The following is a 25,518-nucleotide window of genomic DNA, read 5'->3' on the forward strand; positions in this document are numbered from 1 at the left end:
TGATTTTGCAAATTTTTCAATAAAATTGTTATTGATAAATTTGGCTGAATTTCATTTATTACAGTGTACATGCACCTCAGCTGGGCTACTGATTTCACCCCTACCTCAGGCTCACCACCCTTGGGCCTGCTTCCAGACAGCCCAGCTGCATCCCCTTCCCCCTTCAAACCTAGTTTAAAGCCCTCTCAGTGAGTTCTGCCACTTCATAAGATAAAATTCTTCTACCCTTAAGAGAGATGCAGCCCATCCAGTTCCAGCAGGCCGGGTGCCAGAAAAGTTGCCCCAAGATCAGAGAACCCAGAATTCTGCCGATGACACCAACCCTTGAGCCACTTGTTGATAATGTGGGCTCCCCTATTCCTTTCACTTCTTTTCTGCCACCAAAGGGACTGAGGAAAAGTCTACCTGTGCTCCTGCCCCATCAACCACTCAGCCAGTGCCCTGAAGTCCCTTTGAATTGCCCTGGCACTCCTCTTTTCAATCTCATCTCTGCCAGCCTGGAGTAGCAGCAGTGGATAATAACCAGAGGGCTGGATCAGCCCAGGAAGTCTCTCAGTGATGCCCCGTAGCCGAGTCCCAGGGAGGCAGCAGACCTCCCTGTGGGATGGCTCCAGTCAGCATGAGGGGCCCTCTGTTCCCCTCAGAAGGGAGTCACCCACTGCAACCACCTTTTTTTTTTCTTTTTAATAAGCTTTGTAACAAAAAGCCAGGCACTGGTAGATGGTGAAATTCTGATTTATAAATATTTTTTCCCATTTTTTATTGTTTTTTCCCCTCTTCACTCCAATAGCATCACAGGTATTGAGAATGAAAAAAGGCCACACTCCATCATAATTTTCACAGTTTTACAGACGTTTCTAAGAATATCCAGGAATGAGGATGGGCAAAAACAGCACTGCAGGAGCAGGAGTTGCCTTCCAGTCCCATCAGAATGGAAAAGGGGGATCTTCCTGGAAAAAAATCCAATAATATTTTTAAAAAGCCCTAAAAAGTTCCCAAATAAAATAAAAAATTTGGGCCCTCCCATGCCCTGGTAGCCTGCTGAGCTGGAATTTCTCCTATTCCACCTCCAAATTATTCTTGACCAGTGGATTTGTCTGGAATTTTGTCCTTACTTTTCCCTATTTTTCCTTCTTAAAAATCCTTTTTTCCCCCAGTTCCTTTCTGCTTGTTTCCACTATGTTTTCCTCATTTCCAGTGCTGTATGGGATTTTTTCGGATCTGGATTGTGTCCTGCCTCTCTCCCCACCTTCCGGACCCCTAAATCCCAAAAGAGAATAACCCAAAAAACCTCAGAAGACTGAATCAGTACACGTGGCATTGTACTATCATTGGAGTGTTCCTAGAAAAACGGGCAGAAATTTGGGATGAACATTCCCTCTCCAGTAGATCCATCAATACCTGCAATGCGGAAGTGGAAAAAGCTGCTGAAATTGGGATTTTGCCTTTCCAGGAGGGTTTTTGAACCTGGCTTTATTCATTAACCTTTCAACGTGCACAACCGAGGACGGAACACGGCAGGGCCTTAGACACAACTTTGGTCCCTGACACACACAGGCTCCTTGTCCCACTACTGGCCTTCAGTAACACCTTGAACTCCACAATGCTGTGGAGCCGGGCCTTCAGCACAGGGACCTTTCCAGCCTGATCTGCGCTCCTTCCTCTGCGCCTCTGCACAAAACACGGCGCAGGAGAGAACGGCAGGAGGGGCCTGCGTGTCACAGCGCTCTGGATTTGTGACCCTTCAGCTCCACACAGATGCAGGTCAAGTGAAAAAGGAAAACTGTTTATTGATGAAATGCGAAGCAAAGGGATAAGCAGAGGGGCAAAAAAGGGGATGGGGAGTGTCTGAGGGCTGGAAGGAGGGAGCTATCAAAAGGGATGGAGAGTGGAGGGAAAAAGAAGGGATGGGCAGTGTCTGAGGGCTGGAAGGAGGGAGCTGTCAAAAGGGAGGGAGAGTGGAAGGAAAACGAAGGGATGGGCAGTGTCTGAGGGCTGCAGGAAGGGAGCTGTCAAAAGGGAGGGAGATGGCTGAAGCTACACGAGCTTCCCACAGGCTCAGCTGTGCCAGTCATCAGCGGTGCCTGGAGCTCTAGCTGGTGTCTTCTGGTCTAAACGTAGCCTCATCTTCCATGGCATCTGAAGGTCTTAAATGAACACTGGTTCTGAGCCAGCAGATGAGCGTACTTCTGCAGCTCTTTTACTAAGTATCTCTTGAAGTGCTTTGTTTGAATGGGAAGGGTTGTCATCTCTCCTTAGGGCTTGAAGTGCTGGAAGAGAGGGGAACAGAGCCACAGTCAGAACCCGGATCTGTGGGAATCCTAGGAGAATGTCCTGCCAGGGCCATCCCAGCCTGCTCTAGCCATGGCCACAAGAGGGGAGGGGGAAATAGGATCAGCTGCAAGGTCCTGGTCACGAATCCACACTCCCCCAAACCCCCTGCCCCACTTCCCTGAAATCTCTCTGTGCTCTGCCCACACCACCCCTTGTCCACACAGGGAGCAAAGCCCTCCACAGCCGGGACAGGGACTGCAGCTCCCCCAGTGCCAGCCCCTCACTGCCAGCCCTCACTCACCCTCAGTGAGGGCCTGCAGCTCTTCCTTCTTCCCCCTCAGGTGCTGCCCGGCCATCCCTGGGAACACAGAGCCTGTCAGGGCCCCGGCGGCACAGCTCCCTGCCAGCGGCGCTGCCAGCCCTGTGGCCACACGGCCTCCCGCCCCGGCAGGGCTCAGCCCGGGCCCTTGCCGCATCCTGACTCAGCCCAAGGGCACGGCTGCCAGAGGCCGGCAGCAGCAGCCCCGAGGGCAGCCGGGGCTCCAGGGCGCCGGGCCCGGGTGCCGCTGCCGGGGCAGCAGCCGGGGCCGGGGCCGAGCTGCGGCGGGGCGGGGAGGGAGCCCGGGCTCGTGGCTCACCGATGAACCTGATGGCCGCCTCTCGCAGGGTCTCCTGCGGGCTCTGCAGGTACGGCAGGGCCCGGCGCAGGTGCTCAGCTGCTCGCCTCTCATCCTGTCCCAGCTGGAGAGAGCGGCAGGAGGGAAGGGTTGGTGCGGGCTCTGCCCCTCGGCCGGGCACTGCCTGCGGCCAGCCCCGGCCTCCCGTGCCCGCCCAGCCCTGAGGCCCGGCCAGCAGCCGCTGGCGCCGGGCTCTGGAGGGGGCAGAGGGCCGGCGGCTGCCCGGGGAGCCGCGGTGCCGCCCCTGCCCGCAGCCCCAGTGTGGGGCTCCATTGGCACCCGGCTCGGGGCCACAGGAGCCTGGAGAAGAAGCCGTGCGGCCCAGGGAAGGGAGCAGCGTGTGGGGCGCAGGCTGGTGCCCCTGGGTGCAGCACCGGGCAGGGGCCACAGCTGCCAGCCCCACACACTGAGTGCTGGGGCCGGGGGGCTTCTCAAAGTTGAGGCTTCTCCAGACAGTGTCCTTACCAGACACTCGGCAAACTTCAACATCTTGTCTTTTTCCACCAGCTGCTTCAAATCCCTTCTCTTAAGGAACTTGGTCACATGAAGCAGCGTTTCCCGAGAGACCTGGAGAGCAGTAGAGATAGTACCACAGTCCAGGACATGTGTTACGTGTCCCTTTGAGAAGGCCAGGAGGAGGCTGCAGCCTGGGTGGTGACCAGGGCAAGAGGCCCTCTACCAGGGGGACACCAGCAGCCCACAGCTCCTCACCTCTGCCACATGCTGGTTTTCATCATGGTAGTGGAATAATAGTGGACATAGGCTCTGGCACAAAATTGACTTAAGGAGCTTTTTTCCCTTGGCTACTACCAAATCCATCACCTTGCAGAAAAGGTAAAGGGAGAGGAGCTGCACTTGGCTGTTGACCTGTAGGATAGGAAAAAGACTCAGCTGCAACTACTCCAGGCTCACTTGAACAATGGCTGAAAAATCCACAGGGCACAGTTTCTGGGCAGCAGCCAATGCCCGTGGCTGGGGGCACAGACACTTACATGGTTAAAGAGCAGCAGGAGTGCCTGAGCCAGCTTTGGGGCAGTGGTACTGGATATCAGGATGTATTTGTTCTGGAGCACATTTTTGAGCACAGAGAGGGACATGCCGACCACATCTTCATCTGCATCGCCCAGCAGCTCAAGAAGGCTTTGAGACTGGCTGCATATAGGTCTGGCCTGTGTGGAACATAAGGCTGTGCTGGGAAACCATGAATGGCTGCAGAGCAAACACCACCCTGGCACTGCAACCCCACCCTGCTGCTGCCAGGCCCAGAGGCCAAAGGGCTGTCCCAAAGCACTCAGGCAGGTGAGGCAGGAGAGCTGGGAGCAGCTGCCTCAGCTCCTGAAGCCCAGCCAGCCCAAGGAGCTGCTTTCCCCAGCACAGCTTCAGCTGCTGCCCCATTCTCACCATCAAGGAATACTTGCTGAGCACCTCGAGGCCTCTGAGTGCCAGGCGACGCCTCTGCCTGCACTTGCTCTGCAGGTGCTTTGACATGATCTCCATGACACTGTCACCACATTCACACAAGTCCAGGCAATCCAGGACCTGAAAGGCACAGGGCAGTGACAGGGGAGCCGGCCGGCAGGAGCCTGGAACTGGGCAGGGCTGGGCCCAGGCAGCAGCACAGGGCACGGGTACTGTCCCAGGCAGCTGTGGCTATGCAAAGGGACAGGGCTGGCAGGCAGCTCAGCGAGGTAGTGCTGGCCATCGGGCTCACCTCCACAAAGAATGCCAGGAAGGACAGATCCCAGGGTGGCTCCTCTCTGCTGAGCAGCTGGAGCAGGCGGAGTGCAATCCCAGAACACAAAGAGAGGGAGGCACCGTGCATCTCCCTGTCAGAGGGAAAAGGCACCAAGACCCTGAGTTGGAGGGGCAAGAGACCGGGACTGATTCACAGAGATCCGGTCTTTCCTCACCACACTGGAGGGGATGGGGGTGCTTTGGGTGTAGGCACCTTCTGGGCACCCTCAGCCAGCATTTTCCACTCTGCTTGGCCATCCCTCAGTGACAAGGCCCTCTGGCCAGGACCACAGGGACTGTGTGAGGCACCCCACGCACAGGGCACAATTTCAGAGGCAGTGGGGAGAAGGGGGTCTCACCTGGCCAGCAGACCCACAGCATAGTGCTGGGTGTCAGCACAGAGCAGCGTGTCCCAGCCACACTTGCATCGCATTTCCATGACCACACTCTCACACCGCAGTCGGAAAAGCAGAGCCTTCATGGCCTGCACTGCAAACCTGTGTGCAGAGCAAAGCCCAGGTCACATTGGGTGCACTGGTGCTGGTCACAAAGGCATTGGAAGGACAGGAGGACTGGGACCTGTTGGGTTTTCTGGGAAGGCAGTATTCCTCCCGGCATGCTCTCCAGAAGTTATCCATTTCCACTGGTGGCATCTGCTGGGTGGTGATGACAACATGGAACAGCAGAGCCAGAAACAGGCGGGCAGAATAAAGGATCAACACCTCATGGCACTCAGGTGCTTGGATAATCAGCCAGAGCACCAGAGTTGCCTGCAAAAGAAGCACCCAAAGACAGCGCTCAGTGCCGAGGTGTCCATGGGGCAGGGCCCGAGGGGAGACACAGGGGGAGCAGCAGGCCTGGTGCCCCCTGAGCCTGCCCCTAGCCCAGGTTTCAGCTCAGGAACTGAAGCAGGGAGAGGATGGAGAGCTGCTGGAGAAGCAACGTCTGGGTGATCAAAGGCCAGCTCCAGGAACTCACAGCCAGAGCAAAAACATCCTTGTTGTCTCCATCAGAGGTGCAGATGCTGTGCAGAGGCCAATCCTCCATCACACAGAGCAGTGTTGGCAGCACTTTCTCTACTGTTGGTCCCGACGAGCCTATGGCTCTCCACATCATTTCAGCAGCTCTGTGGGATCAGAGCTCTGTGTCAGGGGTGTCTCAGTCACAGAGCCATGCCCTGTGTAGCTGTGGGGACCCAGGTGACAGAACCCTGGTGCCCTGAAGGGCAGGGAGGGAGCATTGGCAGCAGCCTCAGGACACAGAGGGGCCCGAGGCTCCTGGACCTCTCTGCCTGTTGGGCAGAGCCCATTGGACAGGCTGTGCAGGGCCATGGGCCCTAAAGGCCGGTGAGCCCTGAGCTCTCAAGGCACGCGGGCCCCATACCTGTCACATGATGGGGCACAGTGCAGGAGGGCCAGCACCACATCAGCAGGGTGTTCTTCAGCCAGCCTTATAATGTCAATTTGCTGCCTGACATCCACAGTGACATGGGACACCAGACTCTGGTGAATGTTCCTCACAGTAGCTGGCACCTGGAGGAGGCATGGGGAAGACATGGAGTGCTGTCCAAGGCAGCAACTTCCCCAGCTTCCCCCAAGAAGTGCTTCCCTTCCTGTCATGCTCTGCTGGCCTCAAAGGCTGAGGGGGCCCTGTGGATGTGGCGTGAGGGGGCACAGGATCGTGGGAGACCTCCAGTTCCAGTACCTGACTGGGTACCTGCTGCTCAGAAGAAGCAGCTCTCTTCTCAACAACGTCAGAAGAAACACGAGGGTCCTTGAAATAATCCCATATGAGCTCTTGGCTTATAGTGGGAGTGGGTGTCCTGTTGGCCTTTGCGATGCCCTGAGTCCCTCCGGTGTCATCATTTTGAATGCCCTCAGTCCCTGCCATGTCAGCCTTTGCCCTGTCAAACTCCACTGCAGCGTCAGACTCTTGTGAGTGCTCAGCTGAATCCGGGCTGACATCAGGCTCTGCCTGGAGCTCGGTCAGCCTGCAGTCAGGCTCAGCTGCACCCTCAGTTGCTGCTGTGGTGTTCCTCCTACGACGAATGCGCAGGAACTTGCGGAACCTCTGTGCAAGGAGAACAAAGGACAGGGGAGAGAGGCATGTTCCATGGAGTGCTCCAAGCTCCACTGCTGGGCTGAGCAGTGCCAGCAGGCCCAGCCCAGGTGGGGATGGCTGCAGGTACCTGCGCTGCTCTGTGGAAGCGGCCACGGGCAGGCTCCTGCTCTTGTGTCTTTTCCATGGCTGCATCTGGCAAAGAGCAGCCAGAGCTGAGGGGCTGCAGGAGAGGCCGGAGAACACAGCCCAGCCCTGCACCCCCCAGGCAGGGACAGCCCTGGGATGGCTCAGGGGATGGAGCACAGCCACTGCCAGGGGTCAGCCCCAGCCCCTATTCTGTCTTGTCCTTCGGCATGTCCACATGGGACGGGACGGGATGGGACGGGACGGGACGGGACGGGATGGGATGGGATGGGATGGGATGGGATGGGATGGGATGGGATGGGGCAGGGCCCAGCTGGCTGCAGCCATCAGCCCTGTGGCCCAGTTCTGCCACTCACCATCCTGCAGTGGCTGGAACTTCTTTGGCTCTTCCAGCTGTTGTGCTGGGGCAGGTCCAGGGTCTGTCTTTCTTTTCCCCCTGAACACTTTGAAGACGCTGAGGAATCTGCCCGCCATTACACAATCTTGCCTTGAAGGCACCTTAAAGAGAGATGCCGTGGGAAATCTCTGAGTCAACAAGTCCTGCAGTTGTGCCTTGAAGGCACCTGCGAGAGAGAAGCCCCAGGAAGGCTACAGGACAGCAAGTCCTGCAGTCTGGTCTCGGGGGCTCCTGCCACAATGACTGGAGACTCCTCGTAAATGACTGTGGTCACCAGGTCCCACAGTCTCACCTTGAGGACAGAGGCCGGGAGAATGGGAGATGCCTCAGAAAAGCTCCAGGTTACAAGTCTCGCAGTCTGGCCTGACAGACACCTGCAAAAGAAAAGCCTCGGGAAAGCCACGGGCCACCAAGGCCCGCAGTCTTGCCCACGAGGTCACCTGTACGAGTAAAGACTTGGAAAAGCTCCGGGTCCGACACAAACGAGTGCGCTGTGCGGGGGCTCCTCACAGCACCGCTCTGCCGCGTCCTGTCCCGTCGCGTGCACTGGGCACTGTGGCATGGCCCTGTCACCGCCAGCTCCTATGTCACCACGTGTCACAAAGGGCCCTCTGACACCCTGTCCCTTTCCATCCCATGGTGACCATATGTCACAAAGGGCCCTTGCACACACTGCCACCTGCCCTTGGGCTGCCCCCATCCCCCCCAAAGTGGCCGAGGTTGGAAGGAATCCCTTGCCCAAAGTGTCTTAGACAGCCCAACAGGATCTTTAGGAATGCCTCAAACCATCAGCAAACGCTGCCCTGCTCTGCAGGCTCAGGGCAGCAGAAGGAGCCCCCAGGGCTGCCCACACAGCCACAGCAGGAAGGGCACGGGGCCTTGCACAGAATCTGCACAGGGGCCTGGCAGCACTGAAATCAGCAGGTGTGGCAGAGTCCCCAACAAGGCAGACCTGCCACCCCAGCCAAGCCCTGGCAGTGCTGGTGCCCTTCTCCTGCCCCAGAGCCCTGTGCCCCTGGGGGGTTTCTGTGCCAGAGGGCAGCCAAAGCCCACATGCATTGGGGGCTGGCCTCCTTCCGGCAGGGGCTGTTGGTAGGAGCTCCTGTAGCTACTGCTGGCCACTCTTGCTATCTGTCAGATGATGTTGCTCCTTCCTGGAATGATGTTTTTCATGGAAGGGGTTTGCAGTAGCACAAAAACACCATCAGCTGCTGAGTTTCCTAGGATGGTTAGATTGTACAGAGGTACTGTCATGTTTCAGTGTGATTTTCTGTCTGTTCTTCTGGGAGAAACATTAGCCCAGTCTCTGATGTTCAAGGCCCCAGTTGTTGCATGTCTGTCTGTGTTGCAGCTGATGCAAGGCAAACATTTCCTCCAGACACAGAGTCCTGCCTGAATAGTCACAGAGCTACATCTATTTTTAATTTTAACTTTTTAAAATTTTTCCAGAGCCTGCTGACTGTTTTCAAGGTTTTCTCCCAATTTTCTCCCTAGTGCACATTCTCCAGAAATTGTGCTTTTACATCCTTTTGCATTTATTAAATTTACCTGCAATGACCAGTCAATCAAAACTCTGGGAAAACTTGATCTTCAGGTTGAACCCGGGCAAAATATTTATCTTCCACATCTGAAGCCATGAACTGCCAAGTACTGTCCCCAGTGTCATACCCTGTCCCCTGTAGGTGTCCTGATGCCATTTCAGAGGGGTTTCCAATGAAAATAAGTTTTAATATTTTTGTAGTTTCCTCATTGGCATTAAAATCCTTGACTAGAAAAATCACATGTCAAAATTTCTAAGATTCTTACACACCAAAGCTGTCAATTTCACCCTGGATTTTAGAGTGTCTGAACAGTCACACAAGGTTTTAGTATTAGACATTACAGACAAAGTCCCTGCTGTTCGGCGATCCCATTCCATCAGCATATAGTCCTGATGATTACTTTAGGCAGGAGCAGCAAATGCAAGAATGAGCCAAACAAGCTATTCCTGTGTTCTCATGTCCTGCACAGCAGTAACTGGGAATTCAATAATAGATTCAGGAGGCAATGGGTGCACAGGGAGCCACAAAGACTTTGGGATGCAGAAGTGGACCAGCCTGGTGCCAGTGCCCGGGCTGCACCGGGCTGAGTCCAACTGGACGATCTAACAATGGTTGAATGGACACACCATGGGCCACTGGAGACTCCTACTCCTAGTTCTGTGAGCTACAATATTCACCTGTGATTCACCAGATGATTTTTTCATCTTTTCTTGAAATCCAGGAGAAGAAAAGGTCAACATGGAGAAGTGTTCTTCCAGTTCTAGTGACAGTTGTGTCTGCACACCACCTGTGCCCATGGCAGGGTGGTTGGAACTGGATGATGTTTATGATACTTTGCAACACAAAGTGCTCCGGGATTCTTTGGTTCCCCAAGTGGAGAGCAAAACTGAGCCGTGTAAATCCCTGCTTTTTTTCAGTGCCTGCTGCTTCTTCCTTTGTTCCAAGCAAGTCCAGGATTTTATTCCATGTGTCTTTAAGGTGCCTGGACAGAAGAGAGGGAGGGCAGCTGCAGCGCAGAGCTTGTGTCCATCTCTCTCTCACAATGGTACCAATGCCGCTGCCTTGGGACACCTGAGTGTGTAAGGTGAGCCCACCTCAAGTCAGTCAGGGGCACAAGCTGCAGCTGAAGCTGCCAAGCATTGCTGTGAGGCTGCAAGTGAAGAGAAAGCCATTGTGGCCAATTCTGCTGAAGCCTTTTGCCAAACCAAAGGCAGCTGTGCCCAAAGCCTCCCCCTGTTTGGCACCCGGCTGCTGCGGCCGCCTCAGTGCGCAGGTGCCGACGTTGGGGCTGCTGCTGTTCCTGGGCACACTCTGCTGCTGTTCCTGTGCACACTCTGCTGCTGTTCCTGTGCACACTCTGCTGCTGTTCCTGGGCACACTCTGCTGCTGTTCCTGGGCACACTCTGCTGCTGTTTCTGTGGGCTCCAGAGCCGCTTGGGCAGCAGCCACTGGGCAGCCCTGCCGGAGGGGACATCGCCACCCTCCCCATGGTGGCAGCAGCTCTGCAGGCCCCGAGCTCTGTGTCAGGGGACCCTCGGTCACAGCACCATGGCCTGGGCAGCCGTGAGGGCTGGGGCTGGCTCTGCCCACTGCCCCTTATCGCAGGCACCCAGTGGCCGTGGCCTGGCAGCACCCCCTGCCCTCCATGTCCCCAGCCAGCCCAGCCTGGGCACCTCGGGCTGTCCCCACCCTCCTGGAGAGGTGTTGTCCCAGCTTCGAGGGCTTCTGCTGCAGGCCTGGGGGACATTTTGGGGAAGCACCAGAGCAGCCGGGTGTCAGGAAAAAGGCGGCTGCCCAGAGGCTGCTTATGGCCTCTGATACCTCATTCCTCAGGGCTTCCCACCACCCCGGCCCCTCAGGGGCCTCCTGTCCCCTTGGAACCTCCTGCCACCCACTCCCTCACACATCCCCCTTGTGCTTTCCCACTGCCTTGTCCCATCTGGGCCTCCACAGCCCCTCATCCATTTATAGCCTCCCAGCACCCCGTCCCCTCAGGGTCTCCCCCAGCCTGGCCCAGCAGCAGCGCCGCAGCCCCACAGGAGCTCCAGAGGAGCTGGGTCAAGAGGCACCTGGGAGCCCTCAGCAATCCAGGGAGCACCACACGGGCACAAGGACACAGATGGCGCTTCCTGGCTGGGACAGGGCTTGTGCCTTCAGCAGAACCACCAAAGGCCAAGGGTTTCTGGCCATTTCCCTGCACCACTGCACGCCCTGACAGGTTGCTGAGCACAAGCCCCCTTTTCCCTCTCTTCCCCTATGCCCCACACACCCTGGGCAGCAAAAGAAAGGTCCTGGGACTCTGTTTATTATAACATATCCTGTATTTACTGTAAGGGAACATTTTAATAGAGAAAAAACATGATATTTTAGTAAAAGCCTGTCTGCACAACCCAGCTTTTAATTCAGACGACAATATTAAAAGCAGTGTCTTTGAAACTGTCCTGGAACAGCGAGAATAAAGAAAAACAATGGCATTCTGTACATGGAAAAGAATGTAAACAATATGTGTTAACCAGTTGTAGCCTGTTAAGCCCTGTGAACCCTGTTGGACCCTATAAAAGTGTGCTAAAGATAGAAATAAACGATGTTTGCTACACCTCTATGAGGACTCAGTGAATAGTCTGAGAGGTTTTCCATTAGCCTATTGGACCAAAATGTTATATATTGCTGTGGGGAGAAGAAACTCTGACTTCCACAAGCTATGGCTGACTTATTGCTCCTCTATAAATCTCACGCCTTGAGACTGATATCTTATCGGGCTACTTGCGCAATAAATCATCTCAAAGCATAGTGGTTCCACCCTCATTTTTCACCTTGACACCAAACACACCCTGGAGATGTCTGGGGCCATTCATCATTTCTCTGCTCTGCAGCACCGAGGCAACGCACTCCGGCTACAGCTCTGAGCTCGTGCCCATGGCAACCAGCCCTGGCAATGGGGCTCCATGGAGCTGCTCTCAGGAACACCCCAAGAGTTGGGGAGTGCCCCAAAAGTGCCTCAGAAATGTGAGATACCCCAAAATCTCTTCAGGAATGTGAAATATCCCAAAACTCACTCAGTAATGGGCTCCCCCTTTGATCATTATCCCCAAACTTTGGCTGTCTCATTGCAGACCCCACCCCACATCCCAAATCCCAACCCCAACCCATCCCATCTCTGCTGGACATCAAGACCCCCTTCCCAAGCCTTACTTTCCTTATTTCACACCTCCCAAACTCCATCCCACCCAATACCCATCTCACCCCTCCTGATTTGCATCCCACTTCACCCAATCCCCTTCCAACCCCTTTCCACCTGATGCCTTGAGGAAGGCTGACCTAGAACAGAGGCTGGACAGAGTTGAGAATAAAGTTTATTAAAATGCCTTAAAGGATACACCTTGGGCAGTAGAAGAACCTGGCCAGGGCTACACCCAAAATGGACCAGAAATGGTCACAAAAATGGACAAGTGATCATGAGGTCTCACATTTTCAGAAGTTTAGGTCCATCTGCATATTCATTGTCCAATTACAGCTTCAGATGAGGAAGTCCCATCCTTCTTGTTTTCTCTCTTCAGTCCACCCTTGTTCATGCTTTTGGGCATGGAACTTGTAACAATTGTCCTTGGTATCAAGCTAGAAAAGGAATTGTTTTGTCTACCTACTCTGTGAAGAGAGCTCACTAGCACTTAATAGGAAGTTCAAAACTACAAACCTAGGCAGTGCAGAATTTGAAAAATATGAAAGCTAAAATTTAAGGCAACACACCCTGAGGGACTGTGGAATCCAGTAATTTTGGGTGGGATTGAGTAGATTTCAATGGCACTGAGTGGTTTTGAGGTGACAGATAGAACTCGCTCATCTCCTTGAGTGGCAAGAGATGGAGACAAATAAACCAAATACCCCCAAAACCCTCCACATTACCTCCCTGAATACCAGATTCCCTTCAAGCACTAGTAAAAGAGATATTTTAGATGCCTTTGATGAATCTGTAGACTTTTACCTAAATTTTGTCTGTTTTAAAGGGATGAAGATGAATCAAAAGAAAATGAGGGCCAAATCAAAATGACCACCAGCCCAGTGTGTTGCCAACACAGATCACTGGGAACGTGGGTCATCAGGTCCTGCCCAACGTGGGTCCTCTGATGGGGGATGGAGCTGGAGCAGCACATGGACACCTTCCTGCACTTGGGGCACTCACAGGGCTTCCCTTACCGGTGCATCCGTTGGTGCTGGGTCAAGTTAGAGCTGTGGCTGAAGCTCTTCCCACACTGGGGACACTCGTAGGGCCTCTCCCCAGTGTGGATGCGCCGGTGCTTGATGAGGTTGGAGTTGTGCTTGAAGCCCTTCCTGCACTCAGGGCAGCGGAAGGGTCTCTCATCCGTGTGAATCAGCTGGTGCTGGAGGAGATGGGAGCTGGTCTGAAACCTCTTCCCACACTGGAGACACTCGTAGGGCCTCTCCCCAGTGTGGATCATCTGGTGGATGGTCAGTTTGGACCTCCGGCTGTAGGTCATCCCACATTCCTCACACTCATAGGGACGTTCCCCAGTGTGAGTCCTCTGGTGGATGGTCAGGCTGGAGCTGTGGCTGAAGCTCTTCCCACATTCCCCACACTTGTAGGGCCTCTCCCCAGTGTGGATGCGCTGGTGCCTGATGAGGTGGGAGTTGTGCTTGAAGCCCTCCCCACAGTCAGGGCAGCAGAAGGGCCTCTCATCCGTGTGAATCCGCTGGTGCAGGAGGAGATTGGAGCTCCTCTGAAACCTCTTCCCACACTCGGGACACTCGTAGGGCCTCTCCCCAGTGTGGATGCGCTGGTGGATGATGAGGTGGGAGCTGCAGTAGAAGCCCTTCCCACATTCCCCACACTCGTAGGGCCATTCCCCAGTGTGGATCATCTGGTGGCGGATCAGGCAGTTGCTCTGGCTGAAGCTCTTCCCACACTCCAAGCACTTGTAGGGCTTCTCCCCATCCTGAAGCTGCTCATGGACCACCAGCTCAGAGCCCTGGCTGGATCTCCGGCCGCCTTCCCGGCACAGGGTGGGTCTTTCCTCCTCAGAGCACCCTGGGATGGGTTTGGAGCCCCTCCTCCTGCAGGATCTCCATGGCTTTTCTTCCCTGTTGGATTCCTGTGCTGTGGAGCCACTCAAAACAGCTTCTTCCATGAGGTTCTGCCATGGGGATTTGTCCTCTCTGGTCTCCATCCTCAGCTCCTTGTCTGGGGGAGGAAGGACAAGGAGAGGATGGGATTTGCCTCCGTGCCAGAGGGAAGGGGAAGGAGATCCCCCCAGTGCGTCCCCGGCAGGACGGCGTCGGCAGCGGGGTTGTCCTGCAGCCGGGGGCCAGGCTGGGCTGGGAGATGGAGCAGGAGAGAGGGGGAAAGGGGCACTGACTTCCTCCTTACCTGCCTGGGTGTCCTGGGAGATCTTCCTCTTCCTCACAGCCTCCTTCTCCATCCAGCCAAGGTTTGGGAATGGGAAATCCTGGTTTGGGGAGAAATACAATTCACGAGCAGATTGGGTTAGGGAGTTTGTTCTGCCCAAGTCCATCTCTAGAACTCACCAGCCATCCATAAAAACATCCCAAACACCAAAATTCAGCCCTGAAAATGCCTCCCAGGATTTCCCCATCTCTGGTCTCTCCCTTTTGGTGTTCAGGGGTTTCCCCCGTCCCAGTTCCTGGGGGTCACACTTGTACTGGGGTTCCTCTGTCTGCTCAGTCCCTGCCCTCCCCAGGCTGCTGGGAGTGCCAGGAATCTGAAAAGTTCCCCCCATTTCCATCTCCTCATTTACAGGTGATGGGGCTTTTTGGATTCCTATGGTCCCTTTTCCCCTCATTCTCTGCTTAGGGGTGCAGGTAGTCCAAGGAGTCCCCCCTGCCCCTCTCCAGGCTGTTGAGGGTCCCGTGAATTGTGGTGCTCCCCCTCTCTGGGCTCCCCACTTTGGGGTCCTGGGGGACACAGGGCTCTGCTCCTCCAGGCTGCTTCTGCCAGCAGCCGCCACCAGGACCCCCCAATGTCCCCCCAGGGGGTATTCTGCACTCAGCTTTGGAGTTCTTCATTCTCCAATCATCCCCCCTAAAAACCCAACCCAGGAACCCCCCAGGGTATCTGGGCCAAACTCCCCCTCCCTGGTCTCCTCTGGGATGGGGGGTGATGATCTCACAGGTGGGGGCTGTGAATTCAGGGAATGTTGGACCTTGTGGTTCCTTCTCCTTTCCCTGATCCTCCTTTGTCCCTCCTCTTCCTCCTGCTCCTCCTCTCTAACCCCACCTCCTTCTCTTACTTCCATCCCTCCTCCTCCTCCCCCAGGAGCAGTGACACCCTCGGTGCCCCGTTCCCAAACCCCTCACAGCCCACGGCAGGAGCGGGGATGGAGCCGGGACAGGTCGGGATGGGCAGCGCGGGGCTCTCCGCTGCTCCCACCCGCTGGGGACGGGGGGAACCCGGCCCGGGGAAAAGGAGAGGGAAACTGGGAAAATTGGGGGCTGCAGATCCAACCTGGGGCTGGCTGGGAACCCTGGCTGGGGACTGCCAGCCCTTGGGGCTCCTCTGGGGAGATGTGGGAGGGGGGAACACAGAGAGGGCTGGGGGATTCCAGGAGTGGCAGCACTGGCAGGGACTGGTTTGGACTGGGGTAACTGGAACCTTACTGGGGTAACTGGGAATGATTGGGAATGAGCACAAGCATGCTGCGGGCAGCTGGGATATACTGGTCACAGCACTGGGAGTGACTGTGACCATCCTGGGGAAATTGAAATCACGCTGGGAACAACGGGAACAACTGGGATTGACTGGGTCTGCACCGGGGGCAACTGGGCATGACTGGGACCATGCTGGGAGGGTCTGGGATCATCTGGGGAGGGACTGCAACTATACTGGGATTAAACTGGGTGCAACTGGGATCACACAGAGAGGAACAGGGAGTGACTGGAACCATGCTGAGGTCCTACTGGGATCACAGTGGGAGCAGCTGGGCCATGCTGGGCAATACTGGGACCATACTGGCAGCAACTGGGACTGCACTCAGCGTGACTGGGAGTGGCTGGGAGCAACTGGGATCAGGCTGGAAACACCTGAGGAGTGACTAGGAGCAACTGGGATAGACTGGGAGAGACTGAAACCACAGCGCAGGTAAATGGGAGCAACTGGAACCACCCTGGATAATCCTGGGAGCAGCTGTGCCCATGCTGGGGTCATACTGGGATCCTACTGGAACAAGCTGGGATCATACTGGGAGTGACTGCAAAGGGGCTGGCTGTGACTGGAACTGTGCTGGAGGTGACTGGGAGCAACTGGGCCCATCCTGGGAGTGACAGGGAGTCACTCTGGCCATGACTGGAATCATGCTGGAAGGATCTGGGAGTGACTGGAACCATACTGGGAGTGACTGAGATTGTAGTGGGAGTGACTGGGATCATCCTGGAAGTGACTGGAACCATACTGGGAGTGACAATGGCTCCTACAGGGATAGCACTGGGAACCAATGGGATAGCAGTGGGTGTGAATGGAACCTGACTGGGGGTTACTGGGAGCTACTGGGCCCATGTTGGGAGGAAAATGTGGACACATTGGGAGCAACTGGGATCAACTGGAAGGTACTGGAACCATGCTGAGGCGACTGAGACCACAACTGGAATCATACTGGGAGGAAGTGGGAAAGAGTGGGATCATTCTGAGGTAACCAGAACCTTACTGGGGCAACTGGGATATACTGGGAGTGTCTATAACCATACTGGGAACAGCTGGAACCACACTGGGGGCAACTGGGAGTGAGTGGGACCATGCTGAGATGGACTGGGACTATTCCAGGGACAACTGGGATCACACTGGTAGGAACTGGGAAGAATTGCAACTATTCTGGGATCACACTCAACTGGGATCATACTGGGATCACAGTGGGAGCAGCTGGGTCCCTGCTGGCTGAGACTGGGATCCCACTGAGGGTGACTGGAATCATACTGGGATTGACTGGGAGTGGCTGGGAACAACTGGGATCATGCTGAAAGCAACTGGGAGGAGCTGGGAATGACTGGGAGCGTGCTGGGGCTGACTGGGATATACTGGGAGAGACAGGGAGTCCCAGGGATCACACTGGAGGCTACTGGGGTCACACTGGCACTGCCAGGGAGCAACTGGGGGCCACAGGCCTCATACTGGGAGTGACTGGGATTAGACTGGGAGTGACTGGGATCAGACTGGGAGTGTGAAGGAAACTGTGAGGGAAAAAATGGGAAAAAAACCAAGATAAATTCAAGGAAAATATAAGAGAAAAATCAGGGAAAAGCAAAAAAAAAACCAAAACAACCAAAACAGGGAGATATAAAAAAAAAAAGGGGGAAAAAGCACGGAAAAAATTTGAGAGAAAATTGGGGAAAACCAGGAAAAATCTGGGAAAAAAAAATACCTCAAGAAAAAATTGGGGAAAAAATCAGGAAAGTGGAAAAAACCTGGGAAAAATCAGTAAAAATCAGAAAAAATGGGGAAGAAATCAGGAAAAAATAGGAAAAGAAGGAAAAATCAGGAAAAAAACAGGAAAAAATTGGGGGAAAAATGGGGAAAATCAGGAATAAAACTGGGAAAGGATTGGGAAAAATCGGGGAAACTAAGGAAAAGAAAGAGAAATAAAATGTGGAAAAAATGGGGAAAAAATTGCGAAAAAAACAGGAAAAATCAGGGAAATTTGAGAAGAAATTGGGAGAAAAGTAGGAAAAATTTGGGAAAAGAATAGAGAAAAATTAGGAAAAATTAGGAAAGGCGTGAAAAAAATTGGGAAAAATCAGGGAAAATATCAGGAAAAAAAAGATTAAAAACCTTGGGAAAAATCCAGAAAAATCATTAAAAAATTGGAAAAAAATTGGAAAAATCAAGGAAAAAATCTGATATATTTGAGAATAAATTGCAAAAAAAGCAGAAAAAAAATTAGAAAAAAAATTTATAAAAAAGATAAATCAGGGAAAAATCAGGGAAAAAAAATAGAAAAAGGATAAAATGCAGAAAAAAAAAAAAAAGAAAAAACTCAGGAAAAAATTGGGGAAAACCAGAAAAATTTGGGAAAGGAAAAGTGAAAAATCAGGGAAAAAAACTGAGAAAAAAACTGGAAAAAAATGCAAAAACCAAGGAAAATTTTGACCAAAAATTGGGAAAAATTGAAAAAAATCAGAAAAGAAAGAGGAAAAAATCAGGAAAAAATATCTGAAAAACTCAGGAAAAACTGGGGAAAATAAGGAAAAAAATTATGAAAAAAATTGGGAAAATTGAGATGAGTGGGGAAAGAAACCTGGAAAAAATCAGGTAAAATCGCTTAAAAACTTAAGAAATATAGGGAAAAATCAGGGAAAAATTGTGAAAAAATCTGAGAATAATGAGGAAAAAATTGGGAAAAGAAGAGGGAAAAATCAGAAAAAAACTGGGAGAAAAAAATTGGGAAAAAACTGGGAAAAATCATGAAAAGAAAGAGGAAGAAGAGCAGGAAAAATTTGAGAAAAATTAAAAAAAAAAATCAGGAAAACAATGAGGAAAAGAAAACGGGAAAAAAAGCCACAACGAAAAATGGGAAAAAACTGGGGAAAAGCCAGGAAATATTTAGGAAAAAAACAGGCAAAAGTCAGAAAAATTAAAGAAAAAATGGGGTAATATTTGGACAAATCAGACAGAAAAATCAAGAAAAAATGGGGAAAAAAATTTAAAAAATTATGAAAAATGAATGAAAAATCAGGAAAAGAAAAACTGAATAAAACCTGGAAAAAATCAGGAAAAAAAACCCAGGAAAAAATCAGAATAAAATAATGAAAAATTGTGGGAAAATCAGGGAAAAAACTGGGAAAAATCAGGAAAAAAATTGGAAAAATACAGGAAAAAAGAGAAAAATCAGGTAAAAATTTAAGAAGTTACAAAAAAGACGAAAAAACTTGAGAAAAGAAGAGGGAAAAACCAGGCGAAAATCAGGGAAAAAAATCAGGAAAATTTGTGAAAAAACTGGGAAAAAATTGGGAAAACAAGGGGAAAATCAGGAAAAAAATGGGAAAAATCAGGAAAAATCAGGAAAAAAATGGAAAAAAATAGAAAAAATTGGGAAAAAAATTGGGAAAATTCAGGGAAAAACCGAGGAATACAAAGAGGAAAATTATCTTAAAAAGCTGGGAAAAAAACTGGGAAAAAATGAGAAAAATCAGGGGAAAAAACGGATTGAAATCCCTTTATCCCATTTTTCCAAGGAATTTTGGGAATTGCCTACCTGGGAGGTTGTGGAAGAATTTCCAGACCTGGGAATCCGAGAACTGAGGAAAGGTGAAATTGTGGATGAGCTGGTTCGGGTTTTTCGGAAGGCTGATGGCCTGGTCCTATTCCAGCTTCCAGAATGTTCGGATGAGTCCCACGCCTCCTTCCAGCGGGAAATCATGAAAAAATCATGGAAAAATCATGGGAAAGCTATGATTCAAATTCATGGACTTTTGCCCACAAAACACCCTTTTTTTTCCCGACAAAATTTCTATTTTTTCCCCAAAAATTTTAATTCCCCCCCACCTAAAATATTAATTTTTTTGGATAATTAAATGGGAAGGATTGGGGGAAATGGGGGAAAAAGGATGGAAATGGAGGAAAAATGTGTAAGAGTTGGGAAAAACTAGAAAAAAATGGGGGAAAATGGGGAAAAAGAGAAAAAATGGAGCAAAAGTTGGAAGAAATGGGGAAAAAATGGGATGAAAATGGGAGAAAGTTGTGGGAAATGGAATGGAAATGGAGGGAAAATTGGAGGAAAAAAAAAGAAGGAAAATGGGGATGGAAATTCTGGAAAAATAAAACCAGAATAAAAATGAGGAAAAAAATGGGGGAAACTGGGAGAAAAATGGGATAAAATGGGAATAAAAATTGTAAAAATGAAGCAAAAAGGGGGGAAAATTGGAAGAAAATGGGGAAAATAGGAGAGATCATGGGTGAAAAATGGGGTCTATGGAGCAAAAAGAGGGTAAAATGGGGAAATAGGGAAAAAATGGATTACAAATGGGAAAAAAATGGGGAAAAACGAGGAAAACATGGGGGAAAATTGAGTAAAAATGCAGGAAAAAATAGGGAAAAAATCAGAAAAATTGGGAAAAATTGAGGAAAAATGAGTTAAAAAGGGGAAAAATAGAGGCAAAAAGGAGAAACATGGGGAAAAAATGGGGAAAAACAAAAAAATAGGATAAAAATGGGGGAAAAATTGTATGAAATTGGGATAAAAATGGGAAATAATTGAATAAAAATGTGAAAAAATGGGATAAACTGGAGACAAATTGTACTCTAATAGGGAATGCCTGCAAGTGATTTGGTTTATAGTGGGGCACAGAGGAAACTGGAGCCACACGGGGTGAGCAACTGGGCAATGCTGGGAGCAGCCACTGCCGGCACCGGGAGCCCCGAACCCCTTTCCCGGCCATGCCGGACCCGCATCCCCCCGGCCCCTTTGCCGGGACTCTGCCACCACCGCCACCGGGACCCCCCCAAAAACACCTCCCGGGGACCCCCGGGGTGCCCCCGAGGGGCATCTGCGGCTCGGCTCTGGAGCCCTGCCATCCCCAAACATCCCCCCCAAAAACCCCAAAGCCAGGGAGCCCCGGGGTATTTGGGGCGAGCTCCCCCTCCCCAGGCACCTGCGGGATGGGGGGCGATGGTCCCGAAGGAGCTGCAGATGCAGAGAGCGGGGAGCGCAGGTGGAGCCTCCTCTGCCTGCTCCAGCTCTTCCTCCTGCTGCTCCTCCTCTTCCTCCTCCTCTGTCCCTCCTCTTCCTCCTCCTCTGTCCCTCCTCTGTCCCTGTGCGCGGTTCGGAGCCCTCGGGTGAGCGGGACCGGGCCGGGACACGATGGGAAAGGGCTGGGTCCCCCCCAAACCGAGCTGGGGGCAGCGGAGCTTTGGGGGAACAATGGGAACGGGGCGGGACAGGGGAACAAGGGGAGGTGGGAGCACTGAGGGTCCCCCAGTTCACCCCAGGAGCCCCAAGCCCCGTCCCAGCCCCCCCAGTTCCCCCCGCAGCCCCGGCTGAGGGGGGCTCAGCCCAGGAGCCGCCGTCGTTCGGGGCTCCCCCGAGTGCAGGAACGGGAGAGTTCCCGGCTCGGGGAGGCCCCAGCACAGGAGGGGATCTTGTCCCTCTTCCAGGGCCCTTCAGGGTCTTCAGGCCCCTCTCAAGAGGAGTTTTTCTCTTTTTCAGGTTTTTTGGGGGGGATCCCACCACTACAGGGGTGTTTTTTCCTCCCCAGTTTAGGGTGTTTGTGCGGCCGCAGCCCCACAAGCCCCTTTTGAGGGGGGATCATGACGGCTTTAAGTGACATTTTTAGGGGTGTCCGCACCCCCAGCCCCTGTAGGGGATGTTTTGTCCCCCAGGGTGGATTTTGGGGGTTCTCTCTACCATGGCCGCTTTAAGGGCCCCCGGTGTTGTCGGGTCCCACTGTAACTCCTCTTAAAAGGGCAACACCGCTCCCGTTGGTTCCGGCAGTGGAGCCCGGGAGGGGTTGGGGGTCCCGGGAGGGGTTGGGGGTACCTGGGTGATGCCGATGGTGTCCATGGGGATCCCATGCTCAGTATAAACCTTCATGAGGGGTTCCTGGGGGTTTTCAGAAGTTCTGGGTGTTTTTGGGGCCACGGTGGTTTTTTGGGAGTTCTCAAGAGGGTTTACAGGGGTCCTGATGGGAGAATTTGGGCGATCCCAGCGATGAAATTGGGGATCTCAAGGCTGTTTTGGGGAACCTGCTGGTAATGGACATGGGGACCCCATGACAGGTATGAACCTTCTCAATGTCTCTATGGGGTTTTGCGGTTTTGGGGAGTTTTTGGAGCATCCAGGGCTGTGTTTGGGATCAGGGGAGGTTGGGGTGTCCCGGGGGGTTTGGGGGTTCTCGGCAGGTTTGGGGGTACCTGGGCAATGCGGGTGGCAGTGCTGGGGACCCCGTGCCGGGTTTGAACCTTCTCACAGCGCACGGGCAGCGTCAGCGTGTTCAGGGAGATCCTGGGGGGCCCGGGGGGTCACCCCAAATCCCAGGGACCCCAAATGCTGAGGGACCCCCCAAACTGCCCTCACCGCTGGATCTGCTGCAGGCAGGGGGGCACCAGCACTCGGCCCCCACCCTCCACCATCACAGGGGGGCTGTGGAAGAAATCTGGGGGTGCACGGACAGGTCGGGTGGGACCCCCAAAGTCCTGGGGGAGGGGACACGGGGGGACTTCCAGGAATTCCCATTATGGGGGAAAGAAGAGGGACCAGGAAGAGTTTGGGGGGCTGGGTGGGTAATGGGAGGGACCCCCAGAAGTCTTGTGGGTGGTGGGGAGGGCAAAAAACAGGGTGACCCCCAGGATGGGTTTGGGGGGGAACCGGATTGGAGCTCCCATGGCAATGGGATGGGGAGATCTGCCCATGGAATTCCATGGGAATGACATGGCAGTGAGATCCGTCTACAGAATTCCCATGGGAATTGGACAGCAGTGGGATCCATCTGTGGAGGTCTCACGGGAATGGGATGTCTGAGATCCATCCATGGAATTTCCATGGGAATTCCCAGGTTCCCAGATTTTGCCCTCACAAATCCCACATTCGGATTCCCATATTCCCATGGGAATTCTGCCCTCCCCACCTTTACACTCCAGCACCTCCTGCCCATATCTGACATATTTCCGGAGACATTCCCTGCAGCTGTGAGCCAGGGAATTTGTTAATCCCTCAGCCTGGATCTCAGGGATCCCCATGGCGGTGCCACAGTTGCCATCGCAGCCCCACAGATCCCCCAGCCCCGGCTCCCCCCGCTCAGCCCCGCTCTGGCTGTGCCGCTGCTGCAGCATCTGCAGCTCCCCGCTGGTCCCGTGCCGGTGCCGCTCCTTGTGCCGGCCCTGGCTATCCCAATATCCCAGCCCTGGCTATCCCAATATCCCAGCCCTGGCTATCCCAATATCCCAGCCCTGGCTATCCCAATATCCCAGCCCTGGCTATCCCAATATCCCAGCCCTGGCTATCCCAATATCCCAGCCCTGGCTATCCCAATATCCCAGCCCTGGCTATCCCAATATCCCAGCCCTGGCTATCCCAATATCCCAGCCCTGGCTATCCCAATATCCCAGCTCTGGCTATCCCAATATCCCAGCCCTGGCTATCCCAATATCCCAGCCCTGGCTATCCCAATATCCCAGCTCTGGCTATCCCAATATCCCAGCCCTGGCTATCCCAGTATCCCAGCCCTGGCTATCCCAAGATCCCAGCCCTGGCTATCCCAAGATCCCAGCCCTGGCTATCCCAAGATCCCGGCTCGGCTCCGCCCGGCCCCGCTCGCTGCGGCGGCGCTGGAAGGGGGTCCCAGCCAGGGACCCCATGGACATGGACTGCGGGAAGCCCGGGCCGGGCTCCGACAGCGCCGCGTGCAGGGAACGCAGGGAGAGGAGAACTGGGGGGACATTTGGAGGTTTGGGATCGGGGGGGTCACGGCTGAAGGAAAGGGGGAACGGGGAGAGCCGGGAAGGGCATTTGGGGATGCCAGGAGTGACAAGAGGGGAGGCTAGGGCTGGCTAGATGTGGCATGGCTGGAGTTCAGGGCGTTCCTGTACCCAGGAAAGGGAGCTCCAAGGGTCCCCGCTGTCCCCATTGCCAGGACAGGGCAGGGAAAGCCGGGATGGCTGGGAATAGGGGTCCCGGGTGTCCTGAGTGCTGAGGAAAGGAGGGGCTGGCTGCTGGGAGAGGCAGGAATAGGGGTCCGGGGGGTAAATGGGTCAAGGAGAAGGGGGCTCTGGGGGCTGCGGGAGGCGGGATGGCCGGGAAAGGGGTGCAGGCGTTCCTGGTGCCGGATAAGGGGGTGCAGGGTGGGACGCACGGCCGGGAATGGGGGTTCGGTGGGATGGCGGCGCCCAGGAATGGGGGTTTAGGGGCCCCTCGGCGCTCCGGAATGGGCGATCAAAGAGTCCCGGTGCCGGGGTCCCCCTCACCTCTCGCCGCCCCCCGGGAGCGCCCCCGGCCCCAGCGCTGGAGCCATCGCGCTGCTCCGCTGCGGCCCCGCCCACAGCCCCGGCCCCGCCCCCAGAGCCGCCTCCGGCCCCGCCATTGGCGCCGCTCTTTGCTGCCCGCCAGTGGCAGCCCGAGGCTGCAGTGACGTCACCGGTCGCCGGGCAGATCCCGGCGGCGCAGGGCGGCCAAGGCGGAAGCGAAAGTGCCCGAGGGAGCGCGGGGGGAGGGGACGGGGCAATTCCAGGGAATTCCCCTGGATCCCCTCCCGGGATCCCCCGGGACCCTCCTCGGCCGCGCACTGCGGGACCCCCGGGACAAACTGGGCTGAACTCCCGGGCCCTGCGCACAAACTCTGCCTGCAACCCGCCGGCTTCGGCCCAAAGCGGGGGAAGCCCCGGCATCCGCGGATCCCATTTTTCCTGCGGCTGCGGCTCCCCAGCCCCGGCGGAGCAGGAGCGGGCGCTGGGAGCCCGAGCCCCGATTCCCAATCTCCTTCTCTCTCTCTGCTGCTCTCTCCCTCTCCTCTGGGTGATCAGAAATGCCAGAGCGGCTGGAGAGCCCCGTGCCCAGCTCGGCTTTCCCTGGAAAGGGAGGCCTGGGGGTGCGGTGCCCCGGGATGGCCGGGAATGGGGCTCCGGGGGTCCCCGGGCTGACGGAACCGGGGGATCCAGGGGCTGCCAGGGGAGGATCCCCGGGAAAGGGGGTGCAGGGCGCTGTTGGTGCAGGAGAAGGGGGTGCAGGGGATCCTGGAGCTGGGGAAGGAGATGCGGGGGGGTCCCAGGGCCCAGGAATGGGGATCCAAGCGGGTCTGGAAAAGGCTGAGCAGGAAATCCAGGAGTGCAGACCTAATTCACATCAGAGACACAGAAATCCCGGTGCAACCAAACACTAAGGCCTCCACAACTTGGAAACAATGAACACTAAACCAATGGATTTCTATGGGTTCAGACTGAATAAAGTTTAGGAAACATCTAGTAAAACTCACATGTCATGGAATGATTTTCTCTGCACATGCAGACTATGTGTGGTTGAAATGATTCTGTTCAGAATCAAGTCATGCCTTATTTCTCTGGAGACATTGTTGGAGAGTTTTTGCTTTTCAGTTTCAGTGAATGGATTACACCATTAGAAGAATTTTTCGTAATAATTCTACTTTTCTGTTGTCAGTTCTGCTTGGGCCAGGGGTGTGAGAATCAGTTTTTGGTCAGAAGAGAAGAAAAAGAAAATACTTGATTTCTTTCTAATTTTTGTTTTTATGTTTGTGCGTGGCTCTTAGTGATGACAAAATTATGGTATGGGTTTTTCCATGTTCACCTTTAAGCTGCATTTTGAAAACCAGAAGACCTTGAAATGCGGCCCTTTAAAAGGTAAATAGTTAATAGAAAATTGTATTAAAAAAAAAAAGAAAAGAAAATTGTAAGGCGGGGGGGGGGGGGGGGGGGGGGGGGGGGGCGGTGGGCTCCATGTGAGTCATCCCATGGCTGCCCTGGAAGAGAAGCTTCATTCCAGGCAGCCAGGACAGGAGCTTTAGAAATGCAAATTAACACCCCTGGGCCAAAGCATGGACAATGTACCAGGGTGTTCCTGCCTGGGGGAGGATTTGGCCTGAATTCCTCTGCCCCTCACCCCAAGCTCTGCCTGGGGGCACAGATGGAATTTGCACAGCTAAAGGCAGAGCCCATAGTGAGGATATCTGACTGACACAGAAATTGGTTAAGCTGCAAAGGAAAACTGCAAATGGACAATGTTGTGAA

The 25,518-nt window shown here is 53.8% G+C and overlaps 3 protein-coding genes across 3 annotated transcripts in view; 1 reads left to right on the plus strand and 2 right to left on the minus strand.

Moving 5' to 3' along the window:
• The window catches only part of LOC147646604 (uncharacterized), a 518,783-nt gene that overhangs the window by 451,218 nt on the left and 42,047 nt on the right, over nt 1-25,518 (plus strand). The gene's annotated exons all lie outside the window — the stretch shown is intronic.
• Nucleotides 1,766-7,400, minus strand: LOC147646619 (maestro heat-like repeat-containing protein family member 7). Its single transcript, XM_086873192.1, has 15 exons — nt 7,247-7,400; nt 6,874-6,938; nt 6,438-6,755; nt 6,069-6,217; nt 5,664-5,811; nt 5,265-5,455; nt 5,045-5,182; nt 4,663-4,777; nt 4,353-4,490; nt 3,944-4,120; nt 3,663-3,818; nt 3,417-3,518; nt 2,913-3,015; nt 2,576-2,632; nt 1,766-2,270 (listed from the first exon to the last, which is right to left on the minus strand). The coding sequence occupies exons 1-15, from the start codon at nt 7,362-7,364 to the stop codon at nt 2,149-2,151; spliced, it is 2,097 nt and encodes a 698-aa protein (XP_086729318.1). The 5' UTR covers nt 7,365-7,400; the 3' UTR covers nt 1,766-2,148.
• On the minus strand, nt 11,131-19,407 carry LOC147646620 (uncharacterized). The gene is made up of 3 exons (XM_086873194.1): nt 19,043-19,407; nt 14,212-14,290; nt 11,131-14,025 (listed from the first exon to the last, which is right to left on the minus strand). Exons 1-3 carry the CDS (start codon nt 19,205-19,207, stop codon nt 13,019-13,021), a joined length of 1,251 nt encoding a protein of 416 aa, XP_086729320.1. The 5' UTR covers nt 19,208-19,407; the 3' UTR covers nt 11,131-13,018.

This window comes from Cyanistes caeruleus, unplaced genomic scaffold (genome assembly GCF_971803275.1).
Source record: "Cyanistes caeruleus unplaced genomic scaffold, bCyaCae1.hap1.1 HAP1_SCAFFOLD_89, whole genome shotgun sequence".
Taxonomy (NCBI): Eukaryota; Metazoa; Chordata; class Aves; order Passeriformes; family Paridae; genus Cyanistes; species Cyanistes caeruleus.

Bases quoted from the DNA above. Each gene is read 5' to 3' on its own strand.
- LOC147646619 (XM_086873192.1), bottom strand. From the start codon at position 7,364: ATGGCGGGCAGATTCCTCAGCGTCTTCAAAGTGTTCAGGGGGAAAAGA. The intron at 5,183-5,264 runs GTCCCAGTCCTC...CTCTGCACACAG, and splicing joins CTTCCCAGAAAACCCAACAG to GTTTGCAGTGCAGGCCATGA. The intron at 4,778-5,044 runs GTGAGACCCCCT...TCCCTCTGACAG, and splicing joins GCTGTGGGTCTGCTGGCCAG to GGAGATGCACGGTGCCTCCC.
- LOC147646620 (XM_086873194.1), bottom strand. From the start codon at position 19,207: ATGATTTCCCGCTGGAAGGAGGCGTGGGACTCATCCGAACATTCTGGA. The intron at 14,291-19,042 runs GTAGGCAATTCC...TCCCCAAACCAG, and splicing joins ATTCTTCCACAACCTCCCAG to GATTTCCCATTCCCAAACCT. The intron at 14,026-14,211 runs GTAAGGAGGAAG...TTCCTCCCCCAG, and splicing joins CTCCCAGGACACCCAGGCAG to ACAAGGAGCTGAGGATGGAG.